A 16353-nucleotide genomic window follows, 5' to 3' on the forward strand; every position below is an offset into this window, starting at 1 on the left:
TATGACAAAAAGAAATTCTTTTCACTGGCAACCAAATATGCTGTCTGTCTTACATTTAAAACTCTACCCAACCCTTCCTTGATGTCCCCCTGTGTCTTCATCTCCACCTGTCAAGACCTGCTTCAGAATCCTCACTCCCTCACTCCTCTCTGTCTCTCCCATCCTCTCCTCCTCTCTTTCAATGAAGGTCAGATCTGCTTCTCAGTCTCCTCAGCAGCCAGGATCCCAACAAGTTCCTTGCCTCTTTGTCTTGTCTTAGGTTGTCAGGCTGTGCATGACCCTGGAGGGTCCCTTCCCTCACTCCTGAAACACTATTAGTCAGGTTCTTCGGAGACCACATATTTTTCTACTTACTTCATTGGATGCTGCTCACAATATTCTCTTGAGAGCTCCTATTTCTAACAGGCAGACTGCCGAGCACTCACTCCTTGACCTTCTCGGTTTACCTCCCCCTCCACAGGTGATGTCATCGAGTCTCCTTGCTTTTCTAACTCCCAAAGCCAAACCTTCAAATTTTCCTCCCTTTAGATTTGTGAACCTACTGATATATCCATCTCTTTCTACGCCATCTCTTGACTTGGATGCTGAGGTTTTCATTCTTCATATTTCTAGTATAGGAAATAGCATCCAATATTCTACTCTCACCTCACACCTACTATCTTTCCTCACCTCAGAAATGTGACCACCTTTCTGGCACTCAAGTCAACAGCTAGTGGCCACTCTTGCTTTCGTCACCTTCTCCTCTCGCAGCTGACCCCTTAACAAATTCTGCTTAGCTTCTTCCAATATGCCCAGTAAGTCCTGCTCCATTCCACCACTTCTAGACTGTTATAGTCGTAGCCTCAATGAAGAGGCTCCCTTGATCAGATTGCAGGAGATTTCCTAGGTCTCATTCATTCCACCCTTACCCTCATTCCTCATCTGGTAGTCAGCCTGGTAATTTACAAGTATGATCACTAATCTATCTTGCCTATGCTTAAAATTCCTTAATGTCACCCCACTGCATTTAGAGAAGAGAAAAATTTCTTCACCAGGGTCTGGAAGACCCTTCATGTGTGAAACCCTGACACTCTTCCCACATTCACTCTGTCTTGAGTCTCAGTTCAAAAAAATGATTGAAAGTCATTCTCACCAAAGGGCCTTTGCATGTGACATGCCTCTTTCTGAAGGCTCTGTTGTTCTACCATCAAGAAATCATCTTTTGATTTGTTCCAATGCAACTACATCTGTTGTGGGTGAGTGTAGAATGTGGGAGAGCCTCACACACCTGAGTTCACAGACACAAGAGCAGGTGCTCTGTCCCAACCAGAAACCCAGTGTTTCTCACTCTTCAAGGCCATGTCACCAAGCACACTGAGTAGAACAGCAACCATAAAACCAGGGAAATCCTGTTACTGAACATCAGGAGAAAACTCAAACCTATGCTTAATGCTTGTGTAGCAACCTGCAGGTTAGACTGAAGCCTTATCACTGCTGGCTTGTCCTCACTGCAGGCAGCCAGCCTATCATACAGATAGATCAAACAGAGGAAGTGTTTTTCTAGCCAATCAGGACATAGACACCCTACAAGAGAGGCTGAAAAACTCCTCTTCCAGTGCCATACTGACATTCTACACAAGCATCATGGCATTGAATGTGGTATCCTTTTCTATAAAGTTACACGTAGGACATTTGTCAGACTAAGAAATTGGAAAGCCTGAGGTGCACTGCTTCCACACCAAACATTGTCTCTGGCAGAAGGAAATAATGTACTATGACACTTCTGCCTTCCTGTCACTCATGTTTCCTGACACATTCAACATTTGTAATGACATAAAACCACAAAAGTCTCCATTTAACTTTCTTTCCTAAAATGTCAACAAAATTAATGTACATTTTAGTTTTCTTTTAATTAGAAAAGTCATGGAGACAATAAATAAGGCTTTTCTTTTTTTCCAGAGCTGAGGACTGAGCTGAGTGCTTCCACTGAACTAAGTCCTAAGAATCAAGCCTTTTAAAAGTAGAGTTAATATTTTTACCTCTCAGAGCTTAGAATATTTCTAAACTCCAGTAAAATTGCATTAAAAAATTTCAGAGCATACCTTCATAGCCATTGTCAACATGTACTTTGATGGCACAAAAAAAATTACTAGAAACCTGTCACAATCACTCAGTATCTTATTCATTGAAAGTGAAGTAAGCAAATTACACAAAGGGGTGGTCTAGCAAATATTTAAACATTTTACAAGAAAATAAGGCCAAATGTCAGCAATCAAAGCTCAGAAATCACACTCTAACCTAGCGAGCAGATTGTTAAACGCCTTCAAATTCTTTATAATATAGACCTTTAAAAGCTAAAAACACACAATTGTAAATATGTTAAAATGTTCTTGTTCCCTCTGTGAAATCAGGCTTTACCTATCAATTTTGCTTGATGGAATAATTTTGTTTGCTTAGGAGCATTATGCCAACAAGCTTGTTTTTGCCAGGAAATTCTCTTTTTTTATTTTGCAAGAACGTATATTGTAATGACTAGTCTAAAGTTTGTTTAATCACACAAATACAAAATGAAAGACTGGAGTAAGTATAAGAGCTAATTTATTTTTAAAATGATGATTTTACTCTAGAGCAAATTAATGATTTCCAGAGAATGAGGCTAAGACATTAATTCTCTTGTTATATCTTCAGGTTGTTCTCAAGTAAATTAATTTTAAAATAATTAACTTGGATATTTCTATTATTGTTTTCTACATTTAGTGTAATTACACCTTCAATTTATTTTCGACTTCATTTCTAAGAAGAAACAAACCTTGTAACAAGAATAGAGGTTGGTATTTCAAGAAATGTATATATCTTTAGTTACTCTCTTTCTTAATTTGGGACACACACACACACACACACACACACACACACACCATGTATGTGTATGTATGCATCTATGTGTGATGTACATCTTTAAGCTAGAACTTTTAATATAATTTGTAGATTTATTTGATTGCTACTTCAGTCTCTATACTTCAATGTGAATAATGTAAATTAAATAAAAATGTGTATTAAAACAAAATAGAGGGGCCGGGAGTTTGGCCTAGTGGTTAAAGTGCTTGCCTAGCATGCACAAAGACCCAGGTTCAATTCCTTGGTACCACATACATAGACAAAAGCTGGAAATGGTGCTGAGGCTCAAGTGGTAGAGTGCTAGCCTTGAGAAAGTCCAAGGACAGGGCTCAGGCCCTGAGCTCAAGCCCAGGACTGGCAAAAAAACAAACAACAAAAAAACAAACAACAAAAAAAAAAACAACAAAAAAACCCAAAATAGACTGTGGAAGATTTTTGGTTTATATTATAACAATTTATTACTTTTATAACTTCTCTCCACATACTTTTGGCACTGTATAGGTAACTAGTGGTGTTTTTAAGTAAGCAGTTTTAAAATAATAGCAAATTACTTGATGGTGTTATTAACACCTACTAAGACTTACAAGAGTAACAACATTGTACTTAGCACAAAATAGCAGTAAGTATCTGGAAATAAATGGAAACGTAGCAAAGACATTTTAGCACACTTGCAGAATACAGATTTTTTTTTCATGCTGCTTTCTCATGAAAGGAAACTCAACCAGAAATCAGAAACAGCTTTGGAAAACAAATGTGATTATTAAACATTTATAGAGGCCATTTTGAACTTGTCACTCACTTAGAATATTTGAACTTAAAAAATAGCCATGCCTTACATGTTATTTCCTGGTGGGAAGCAAACATTTAAAAATGCAAAAAAATTTGCATTTTACTTTTAAGTGTAAAAATAAATATTTCACTAAAGAGTGGGAAAAATAAAACACATTTGAATAATTTTATTGCACTGGAAGCTGCCAATTCGTCTGTGAGTAGTTTCATTGCAGATGAAAAGAAATCAAAATGCAGCACAGATGTTGAACGAACCACATTTAAGTTCTGTCACACACTGGCCTTTCCCAAATGATTCTGGCTCATCTATTAAATAAGGTGCATTTTGCTTGATTTTGAAAAAGGGAAACATCAGGAAATATTTAAAGGCCAATTGCTGCCAATTAACTTTGATCAGTAAAAGTTCTATTTGAATCTTTCAGATTCTTCTCCTGTCTGAAATAACATACATTTATAAAATCCAGCAAAACAACAACTTGATGATTTATGCCTGTTGGCAGTCCTTCCACAAGCTCGCTTAATGGCAGGATTTAAATAAACAACTGTCTCTATTTAATAAAGGAGGGGATGAAAAGTACTTAGAGTCATATTTTCTCATAATTCAGATATAAAAAGTAGGGTTCTTTACTGCTAAGATGCCTGCTATCCAAGATCAGAGTTTGTTAGTGCCCAGGATACATTTAGCTAGCCATCTTAACAAAACTTTTCCAAATCATAATCAACCAACGTCAGCAGCATTTAGACATGAAATATCAGTCAAACAGCAGAGTCCAATAATTGGACTAGATAGAGAATTATCTGACTGAATACAATGAGTCTGGCATGCAGGTTGTTAACTGATGCTATGGGTGTCTAGGATTTGTTTGCCTGAACTTTACTCCTCAGATCTTAGCCTCCCAAGTAGCTAGAATTAAAGAGATGAGTCACTGGCACCAGGTGATTATTTTTCATAATAGAAAATTTCAATCCATACTAATTGTCATAGAGGATCCAGCTTTGAAACACAATAGCCAAAGTCAAGCTAAACAGAAGGCAAAACGCAGTGGCATATAATCATGTAGCAGGAGGGCCATATTAACAGTAGCTACTGTTTCATTATTTCAATTATGTATCTTAAAAAATAGCAGCCCAGTGCTATTTCAAACCAATCACTTACTCAGACTTGTAACAAGAAATATGCGTGTCATCATCAGAACTTACTTCTAAGTCGTTGAAAAACAGATGTGTGTCTGCCAAATTGAAAATCATTTCTTCCATTCGCAATCCAAGGGAAACAGAAGTGGGTGGGTCCTGGAAGAAGAAGTTTACAGGTCAAAACTTACATGCTCTCAGGCTCTATGAAAGACAGTGTCATATTGAAAGGGAATCAGGAATGGTAGAAAACAAGACACACAGGGAGACCTGGGTTCAAGGGGGTTTGGAAGGCATGATTTTTTCTGGGTGTAAGCTTCTGTGACTTCCTAGATAAAGATTCCAACATGTTGTTACTTTGCACAATAAATGAGTTGCTGCCTAAAAATCCACAAAAAGTTTAAGATCTAGGATTAGACATAAGATGCATGAAATTCAGTTGAACAAATCTCTTCTAGGAGCAAGAAATTCAGTGAACCAAGAAGCCATATTACACTGACGTACATTAAGAGTATCTAAATCATACTGCCACAAAGAGTACAGATTACTTTCACCAAGATAAGTAGTCATTTTACTTCAGATGATAATTCTGTCATTATTGGTATTTTTCAGATCGTCTGCCTATTGCAAAGTAGGAAGCGGCATCTCTGATGGCTGCTGGACATCTAAGTGCAGACACCCAACAGGTGATGTCATACACAACAACACTGAGGTGTCCAAGGCTCTCCATCATGCTTCCAGTCCTGGGCCCTGAAAATGAGCAGTCAGACTGTCCCACACAATCCATATGGTGGTGATGTCTACTACTATGGAAATGAACGTGGGGAATATGCAAATATGTGCAGGCTTTTATGGCATTGCTATATTTGTAATGGATGGAATCTATGAATCAGCACGGCTCCTGGTTGAAATCCTGCATATAAAGTGAAGATGAAATTTTTCCAGAGAGAAAAATGTATGAGGAATATAAACTTGAGCTTTGAAACTTTTATTGGCCTCCTAAAACCAGTCCCTTTCTCTTTCTCATACACATACACACTTTCTCTCTCATACACAGATATAGAGATAGAGACTTAGAAATTTTTCACTTTTTCCAAAGAACAAGCAGCACTGATAAATGTATTATTTATTTCACTAGCATAACAAACCTTTGGAATACATACGGGATCTATTAGTATCATCACTTAACTAGAAAATTTACAACAGAAAGGAAGTGTGGTTATTGTCATAGTTTTACAGTCAAGACCGTAAGACTCACAGAGAAAACAAGATTTTTCCTATTCAATCTTTGCCCAACATAACCTTACTACCCTTTATGCATTTCCCTCTAAACATATTATCTTCATTGCAAATCTCAGTATTTAGCTGTGTCTTATACTCTAGATTTCCTATACTTCATCTACCTTGGGTACCAATGTATCTCATCTCCTGTGCTTTGGGAGGCAGCAAGAAATGGAAGAGGAACTGTGGGAACTGGCAGGAAGCCTGTGTCCTACTGTTGTTCTCCCATAAAATTAAAAGGAAACACCAAGGCTGTTTCCCAATATGGCCCAATCACAGATGCATGTCTACCTAGGTGAGTGTAGCAGTCTACAATGCTACAATGCAGGAGTGCATGGGGAAACTACACACTTGCCACAAGCTAATCAACTGGCCAACTCAGCCCTGCTTTAATGGCACTCCCATTCCACTAACACCCTTAAGGCTACCCCTACCCCAATAGCCCCTTCCACATTCCACCAGCCTGGCCCATCTTCTACCTTCCAGGACTCCTAGAGGAAGAAAGAAAGAAAATATGGTGGATAGCATGAACGGGGTGAATTTCTCTCCTAACTGCACTTCAGTGGAAAGGAGGCAGCAGACATGATATTGCTAAGTTGAAGGTGAGATTGGCAGAGGGGCAAATCAAACACCCCAAAGTTTATGGAAGACAGGGAGTCAAAAAAAGACTCAGTGGCTAATGGGATCTTTAATAGCTGTATTGGGAGGTACAAAGGTTTCTTGTGTAGTGACTCATGGTTCATATTCCTTAGCTTTCTAATTGTCCTTCTTTAGTACCAACTAACAACTATGAAATCTCATAGGTTAAAGAAAATTTAAAAGCTGTTTACTATATATATATATACAATGCATATATTATAAACATATATATAAATATACATATATATATTTATATATATGTATTTTATTTTTTGCCACCAGTCCTGGGCTTGAGCTCAGGGCCTGAACACTGTTCTTGGACTTTCTCAAGGCTAGAGCTCTACCACTTGAGCCTCAGCACCACTTCCGGCTTTTTTCTATGTATGTGGTACTGAGGAATTGAACCCAGGTCTTCATGCATGCTAGGCAAGCACTCTACCACTAGGCCAAACTCCCGGCCCACAAAAAATATTTTTAAAAATCCCAGCCCAATTCATTTTCTTTTCGTTTTAGAGGAAATGGCTCATTCTCAGGATCCTATCAGGAAGCAAGCTGGGGAAAGCAAATGCTCAAATATACCCTGGAGCAGAATTAAGTGGTAGGGGAAGTTCAAACAGCTGTGGCTAAAAGGAAACACCTGACTAAGGTGTGTATTCCTTCTAGTTCAAGCCAATAAAAACACATGGACTTGTCTCATAACCATGTCAATCAACCCTTTTATGTGACAAGGGTGGAGACTTACTACATTTATTAAATTGCCAATTGTGGCAATTTATGTGCCACAGCATTGTTACTTCCAAAAAGTATTATTTCTCCTTGATATGGCTACTTATTTATATGGCCATCAAAAGAATTACTCTACTGTCTGTTAATATATAGCATACTTTAACAGTTCTTCATAAATTATAATAATGACCTACTAGTCAGAATACTAATAAATTTTAAAGGCTTGTTGAGTCCTGTGGTAAAAATACAACACAGATGTTGGCCTTATTTACCTTTTACCTTTATTCTCCTTTGTTATTAGCAGTCACTTCTTGGTAGTTTTTATACTTTGCACTCCATGGCATTTGTTGAAACATTTACTATACACCAAAATAAAAGTCTGATACTTAACTCTATCAGAATTTTAGAATAAGAAGGTCTTTTGATAGAGAGCAAGGCTGCTCAACATCTTTTAACCAAAATCAACAGTGAACAACAATCAATAAAAAATGGTTACACTGTGATAAAGTATTTTTCCCTTCTTTCATATCCACCCCCCACACCCACCCACATATCTGAAATACAAGTTTGGCAAACAAACTTAAATTTTCATTTCTCAGATCTGTACTAATCAATACATGATTTTAAAAAATAGAGCTCTAGAAGATTCTGGAACCACCTCTTTACATAGTCCATTGATTTTGAGAGAGGAATTTTTGGATTTAATACTCTTCAGATCTGTGCAAGGAAACTGAATTGATAGGTGTAAAATTCACCTCACCCTACGTAAGGAAACCTAGCAGATGGCCAAAACAAGATAAACTATCTGGATTGGCTTTCACAACTCCAGCAACCAGAATTCTTCACATACCACAGGTTTTATTCTCCCATTATTATAAGTGCTACTTTTTAATATCTTAAAAGTTTCAGAAATAGCTAGTATAAGTCAAATGTGACAAAAGCTATTATTGGAGAGTTAATGAACCCTATCCTGATGACTTAGTTTGAGAAAAAAAATGTTCTTAGACTAAAACTAAGACACAAAAATCACCATGTCTTTGGCTTAATACTACTTTTCTTAAAATAAGTAGTGTTCTTGCAATAACAAATTCCAGGACTATAGTTATAAAATGATTTCTTTTAAATTACCATTTTTTATTGTATCACTTTGAGGAAATTAATCAGAACAACTCTGCCTCCTCTTCAAAGTAACATCTGATTTTAAGTAAATTTCCTTGCTTACTGTTTTCATTCTTTTCTTGACACCTTAGTGCCATTTGCCAATGCTATCTAGGTCTTCTAGACATTTTTCCTTCTCTAGTGTCCAGGACAACATCAGTAATGTCTTGGCATCTTCTAGGGTCATCTCTTAGTCACCTGTACCACATTCCCAAGCTCTGAACTCATCCACTGCTCACCCACTTCAGACCTGTTATGAACCAAAGACAATCATAGTCACAACCACATCCCTTCTATCAGATTTGAGGTCTTGAGTGTAGGCCCACCTATCAATCAGCTAGTGGTCACTTCTCTGAGGTATCCATAAAGTATCTGAAACCCAACATGTGGTAGGCTAACTTTATCACATCTCCATGAAAACCTTCCATCCATTCCACACCTTGACATTTCCGTCAGCGGCCTCTCCATATTCCTACAACTCACATTTTCTTTACAACAGTCCATTTCTTTAGTGTCTTCTTTTGAATTCTGGCTTTAGTGTTTGCCCCCAGCTAAACATCTATTCTTGTGGGTCTCTTTTGCTACCTTGTTTCATTGAATTGCATATATATCCTCACTCATTCTTCTCCCTCTTTTAACAAGTATAAAAGACTTGAAGGACTTTTACTTACTTCCCAGTGGGTATCTTGTTTGTGGTTTTTTAGACTAGTGTTTTTTGTTATTGTTATGAAATTCCTTCTTCAAAAGATAACTGGGAGCTTCGGCTCCCATTTCTCCACATCTCAAACACTTGAGAAGCTAGGCTTGGCTCCCACCATCTTTTTTAAGGCTTGGAATTACGTTTTCATTTTTTTGTTGTTATTTTAGTATAATGAATCATATAATCTTAAAATAGTAATCAGTTTTCTGGAACTGTAATTGCACCTTTGTGTTTCTACTTTGTATAGAATTTTTAAATTTTGTTCTTCATTCCTTTACTCCTTTCTTCCTTTGTTCCTTCCTCCTTTATTTCTGGTCCTGGGGTTTGAACTCAGGGCATTGCCTGGGCATTGTCACTGAGCCTCTTTATGATCAAGGTTAGCACTCTACCACTTGAGCCACACAACCACTTCTGGCTCTTTTTTAAAGTAGTTTATTGCAGATAAAAGTCTCACAGATATTTCTGCCTGGCCTGTCTTTGAACTGTGATCATCAGATCTCAGCCTCTGGAGTAGCGAGGATTAATGACAGCCATGAGTCACCAGCACCTGACTGGCATGTTTTTCTTCATAGCATTTCAACAACAGTTAAACTCCAAAGCTATCTATACTCCCTTAGTTCTTCCTCTATATCCTCTCTGCATCTGTATCTAATACAACCACTGACATCGGGCTTTCCCAAAGTATTGAGGGGAATGAATGAATGAATGAAAAGCAACAAATAGTGAGTAGTTTGGGTTCAAAATGCATCTTCAAATGGTGTACCTATGAAAGGTTTGAAGCCGAGGAGCTTATGGGTATAATTATTGACAAGTAATTGGATTATGAGGCTTCTGACTCACTTACTGGATTCATCCATTGAGTGATTTATAACTTGATTGGCATTATTGGGAGGTGATGGGTAAACTAAGAAGAGGATCATGTTTGCAGCAGGTAGATTGTTGAGGGGTGGGGTGCCTTTGAAGTATGTATGTAGTATTGGTCCCTTTCCTGATTTTCTCCAATTCCTGGACACATTGAGGTGAGCAACTTTGCTCCACTACTGCTTCCTACTATCATGGTATGTGACCTTACCACAGGGCCATAACGGTGGAGCCAGCAGACCATGGCTGAAGCCTTTGAAATATAGAACCAAAATAAAGCTCCTATTCATTATGCTGTTTTCTCTTAGGGGTCTGTTACAGTGATGAAAAGCTTAACTAATGCAAAGACTCTTCCAAAAAGAAAGCAATGTTTGGTGTTGGCTTAAACTCAGAAACTCAGACTTCTCCTGTACTTTGTTGCTCAAGGCTAGCCTCTACCACTTGAGCTATAACTTCATTTGTGGCTTTTAGATAGTTAATTGAAGTTAATAGTTTCATGGACTTTTCTGCCAAGGCTAGCTTTAAATTGTGATCCTTATATCTCAGCCTCCTGAGTAGCTGGGATTGCACATGTGAGCCACTAGCATCCAGCGCCAAAGAATTTCAGAGAGAGAGAGAGAGAGAGAGAGAGAGAGAGAGAGAGACAGACAGACAGACAGACAGACAGACAGACAGACAGAGAGGCAGAGAGAAAGAGCCAGAGAGAGCCAGGGCACTTCAATCTTAGGATGAATCTGCTTATGAATTCTTTTTTTTTCTGCTTATGAATTCTTACTTTTTCTAGTTAATGATATGAATATTAATGCAAGATCAGTAAACAGTTATATATTTTTTTAAATTAAGTAGTGACATGCATTGTAATACTTTGCAAAATCTAGCCTTTTGTGACATGAAACAGTTCTCTAATAAAAGTTGCGTAGTTTGTGAAAAATCTTAAAAAGAGAAATCCCAATCAAGCCTCTTACAATTCCTTGTTTAATGAAGATGTTACATGCTCACTACAGGTCCTGTGTCCAGGGAAACATTCCAACTCCCTTCTAAAGTTGTTCTTTATGAAAGCAAAAGGCAGCACACATCCAACACCCACCCAAGGAATGAAATTCAACCCTGTTCCTCAATTATGTGGATATGATCTTAAGTTACAAATGTCTGTTTCAAGTCATTAAAGTGAAGGGAAGGGACTTCTTGCAAGGCTACCCCTGGCTGTTTCCAGTACATCAAAGACAAATTATGTCTACTGAATGGAAAGTAACATTATGCATAAAAATTTCATCGGGATGAAATTTACTGGGTGTCTGTAGACTCAGGACTAAAACAATCGCTTTGCCTTCATCCTTTGTCACATGATCTTTAATTATCTCATTGCCTCAAGGTCTATTTCTAATGTTTCCAGAACACAGAGACTGAAATTACCCTCCTATACACAAATCACCAGCACCATCACTGCTAGATTGTCATTCTTTTCAACTGATTCTGTCTTTTTTATTCTCCCCAGTCACTTTATTGCTATTACACTAAGTATTTGTGTGATGAAAATGTTTATAAAAGAAAAAGAAAAATTCTAGACAAAAGTAGGGTACAGGAATACAAAAATGTCATTAAATTCAGAGACTGTGTGTTTAGCATCTTTATATTGACATGCTGATAAGAAATAATGATTTGGAATAAATAAAAAAGGTTATCTAAATGTGGGTATAGCCAGCTAGGTCATCATAGCTGGCTTTGAACCATGATCCCCAGATCTCAGTTTCCTGAGTAGTTAGGCAAAATATAGTAGCCTGGCAACATATAGTTGTTTAATAAGTTAAATCCACAGTTCTTCTGAAATTTTATTTTAGCACCATTCTCACAACAGATAAAGGCATTGTCACTCCTTCACAGTGTCAGCGACTCCACACATTCATCCAGGGATTTTCTCAGGGTGACAAGCAACAAGACTATCACATATACAGAGCTTAATGACCAGAGCATCCAACCTGCTAATCTCTTAAACTAGATCTGACACTACTCCCAACACAACGCAGGCATTTAAGGCTATTGTTTTGTTAAATCTCATATTAAAAGTGATTCTCCTAAAATAATTGTGCTCAGAAATGGCAGGCAGAGCTACTGGATAAAGAACAGCAGGAATGTACACACAGTCACACCACAGGTTTGCAGTCTTCAAGTCTCCTGAGGTTCTCAGTTTGCCACAGTGGCTATGTTATGGTGGGTAAGTTCAGTTACTTAGCCTCAGACCTCAAGTCCCTTTGTCAGTAAATGGGACTAAAAAGAAGTTTTCTTGCAAGTGTAAATTCAGCAGTATTTCCAGTTCTTGTTTCAGAAGTAAGCATCTCCAACCATGTTATTTCTACCACTGATACTACAGCAGGTAGCTGTGGAACAGGCCAGAAGAGGAACTTCACACCAAGACATGCAGCCATACTCTGCATTCAAATTGAATGTGAAGTTCAAGCTCTTTAAAGATAATAGCCAAAGAAGCTCTCTCATCCAACTTCCATTAAAATGGAAAATCATGTGGGAAGGAGTAGTGTCAGGGTGGTCCTACTGGAAAGTGAAGGTACCATTAAGAGGTTGGGCCTATTAGGGAGTCTCCAGGTTATTTGGGGAATGCTCTGTGTCCTTTCTCTTTCTCTCTTTCAATTCCCAGTCATAAGATGAGTAGCTCTGTTCTGTTAAATGCTTCTCCGTGATGTGCTATCTCACTCAAAGCTAGCTACAGGCCTTAGTCTCCAAAACCATGATACAAAATAATCTTAAAAAATAAATTGATTATCATATATATTGATCCTAATGATACCATCATCTTCTTCTATAAGACTGCTTTAAAGAAGTCATAAATTCAAAACTGGCTGTATTAGTACAAAGCAACTTATACAGAATTTTCACACAACTCCTCCTGACAGTATTTTTTTTTTTTTTTTTTGCCAGTCCTGGGCTTGAGCTCAGGGCCTGAGCACTGTCCTTGGACTTTCTCAAGGCTAGAGCTCTACCACTTGAGCCTCAGCACCACTTCCAGCTTTTTTCTATTTATGTGGTACCAAGGAATCGAACCTGGGTCTTCATGCATGCTAGGCAAGCACTCTACCACTAGGCCAAACTCCCGGCCCGACAGTATTTTTGAAGTAACCATGATTTTATGAATAGAGTCAACAGGATACTGATTTGGAGGAAGTTAGTCTGGGAGCATGAAGTATGACATCCCAGGAGAAACTGCCAGCGGTTCTATAAGAAAAATAGCCACTTCAACAATTGGTGTTGGCACAGTCAGATAGAATCAACTCTACATGGATCAAAGACCTCGAGGTAAGAGCTGATACCCTACAAAAGAATACAGGAAGGGATAGAGGATATCCTAGGGCTCTTTGGCACACGTTGAAACTTCCTAAATAAAGATCTAGAAACAAATCAAAGAAAGGCTGGATAAATGGGATCATATTAAACTGCAGAGCTTCTGCATGGCAAAAGACATAGCTAGCAAGAAAAATAGGAAGTCCACAGATTCGGAGAAGATCTTCATGAGCTGTTCAACAAACAAAGGCCTTATATCAAAAATACACCTAAAGCTCAAAAAATTAAATTCCCCAAAAGCAAATCCTCAAATAAACAACCACTCCATTAAAAAGTGGGCTAAAGAATTAAAAGGAGACTTCTATGGAGAGGAAATAAAACTAGCCAGTACCCACACAAAGAAATGTTGAACATCTATGGCCACAAAAGAAATGCAAATCAAAACTATATTCAAATTCTACCTCACTCCAGTTAGAATGGCCATTATCAAGAAAACAGATGCTGGTGGGTATGTGGCCAAAAGGGAATGCTACTACACTGTTGATGGGAATGTAAGCTGTTTTAAATACTCTGGAAAGCAGTATTGAGGTTCCTCAAAGGACTGAACATAGAGCTCCCCCATGACCCAGAAATCCTACTCCTGGGCATTTACCCAATGGATCATAAACAAGGCCGCACTAAAGCTACCAGCACAATTATGTTCATTTCAGCATTACTTTCCATAGCTAAGATATGGAAATAACCCAGATGTTCCTCAGTAGATGAATGGATCAAGAAAAGGTAGTATATACCTGCAATGGAATTCTATACTTCTATCAGAAAGAATGACATTATCCCATTTGTAAGAAAATGGAAAGACTTGGAAAAAGTCATATTAAGTGAGGTAAGTCAGACCCAAAGAAACACGGTCTTCATGGCTTCCCTCATGTGTAATGATTACTATATGTCTAGGATGGTCCTAACAGAGGACCGCAATAGCTCAATAGTTGCGTATATATGATCATATAAAATGATACTAATTGAAATAAACTCTAAGATATGGAAACAAGACCATGTTTTTATTGTACTGTGTGAAGTTATTTTTTTTTTCCCTTTCATTTTGTTTCCTTTGGTTTACTCCTGTTTTCACTGTTTTGATTTGGTACCCTGTGTCTTGCATATGTGTTTATTCTGATTTGGCGAAGGGAAGGAGAATAACAAAATGATGAGACAAAGGACAAAGGGTAAACCAATGCAGCAGTGATACTCACCAGACATGTGTTGGAAATGAACTCTACAACTTGGTCGGGGAGGGTAGGAGGAGAGAGAAAGTGAGAGAAAATGAGGGAGCAATATTGTTCAAGAAGAAATATACTCATTACTTTACTTGTGTAACTGTAACCCCACTGTTCATCACCTTCACAATAAATAAAATGCTGTTTGTTTTTTTTTAAACCATAAGAAACAAGCTTCCTTCACCGGGGAAGACGGATGTCTCAACTCTAGGAAGCTGGAAAAAGTGCCCCTACTCTGAAGATCTCAAAATGAAAGGGAAATAGTGTCAATCAAATGGAATCAGAAACCTCAGCAACGAAAATGAATTCTGGAAGTGTTCCTAAAAAAAAAAAGCCAATTGATTTCTTCATTAGTCAAGTGGTACGATCACTTTAAGATACTCGTATGTACGTTTTAACCTATCCTGTTTAATTATTAGAAGTGAAACTTTATGAATAAGAACTGCAGTACAGACCAAATCTATTTGACAAATTAAGTTAATTAGGTTAACTTAATTCAATTAAATTAACAAATAACTGTGGAGAGTTAAGCATTGCAGTCTTGGCCCTAACTAAATTCATCAATAAGTGGCTAGTAGGGACATATGACTATACTCGTAAGCTTTCAAGAGCTCCTTTGAAGGTACTAAATTTGGAACTATTCAGTACCTTCAATGGATCCTTTAAATAATTTTTAATATTCACAAAATGATCCTGAGAAATATGGTATTTTAAAGTGTGTGTATATGTGTGTGCGTGTGTGTGTGTGTGTGTGTGTGTGTGTAAGGTCAAATAATAAATCTATAGAATCATTTCTTTTTGACTGAAGTTGCAATGAGGGAAAAATGTGCATTTGGCAGAGATCTGGATGTATACACAAACAAAATAGCAATCAGTCCTTTTTGTTTCTGGCAGTGTATCTACATTGGCTTAGTTCTGTTGCATTGTCTCCCTGGTTTAAAAATTTCTCTTAGCTTTCGTGCTTTTTCTTTCCTAATATGTTGCCCTTGAGCTAGGGAGAAAGGACACATTGAGTGAGCAAGGGCATGATTCGGAGCTGAAGGATGTTGCCCATTTGAAAAACTAAAGTTTTAAAAACAAACAACAGAGCCAAACATATGCATTTCCTACCAGAGGATATATCCCATCTACAAAGTCTTGGCTGAAAACATAAATAAATAAAAAGAGAAAAGGAAAGAAACCTGAATACAATTAAGCTCTTAGGCACAGCTACCAATTTATAGGAAATATAGGGGAAAAAGAAATTTGTTAAGTACAGATCAGGAATGCAATCAAGAAAACACAGTCCTATAGGACAGATTGTCTGGTTACTTCAACAGAAACATTCAGTGTTTAAAAAAAGATCGAATAAAAATGTACACATTTAAAACACTAGAGAAATCAGATAGACAGCCAAAATAAATGAAGCCATTGGAGAAAACACAAAGAACAAATGGATAATGGAAAGAAATTATATCAATATTTTATATGTATATATGTTAACAACTAATATCAGTGATTAATGTCTGAAAAAATTCCCTGTATGATTAAAAACAAGACAAAGACATTGTTTTTGCCGCATGTGTATAGTAGTACCAGAAGTCCTGACCTGAGCGAGTAGATGAGTGATGCATAAAGATATCAAAAGTT

At 37.5% G+C, this 16353-nt stretch overlaps 1 protein-coding gene across 1 annotated transcript in view; it reads right to left on the reverse strand.

Annotated features, from left to right (window-relative positions):
* Eya1 (EYA transcriptional coactivator and phosphatase 1) overlaps positions 1–16353 on the reverse strand; it is a 137073-nt gene that overhangs the window by 35337 nt on the left and 85383 nt on the right. Inside the window, exon 11 of the mRNA XM_090338944.1 lies at positions 4864–4953. Within this exon, the coding sequence (XP_090195070.1) occupies positions 4864–4953 (90 nt within the window). The remainder of the gene's footprint in view (positions 1–4863; positions 4954–16353) is intronic.

This window comes from Megascapheus bottae, chromosome 9 (assembly GCF_031878675.1).
Source record: "Megascapheus bottae isolate mThoBot1 chromosome 9, mThoBot2.hap1, whole genome shotgun sequence".
NCBI classification, from domain to species: domain Eukaryota; kingdom Metazoa; phylum Chordata; class Mammalia; order Rodentia; family Geomyidae; genus Megascapheus; species Megascapheus bottae.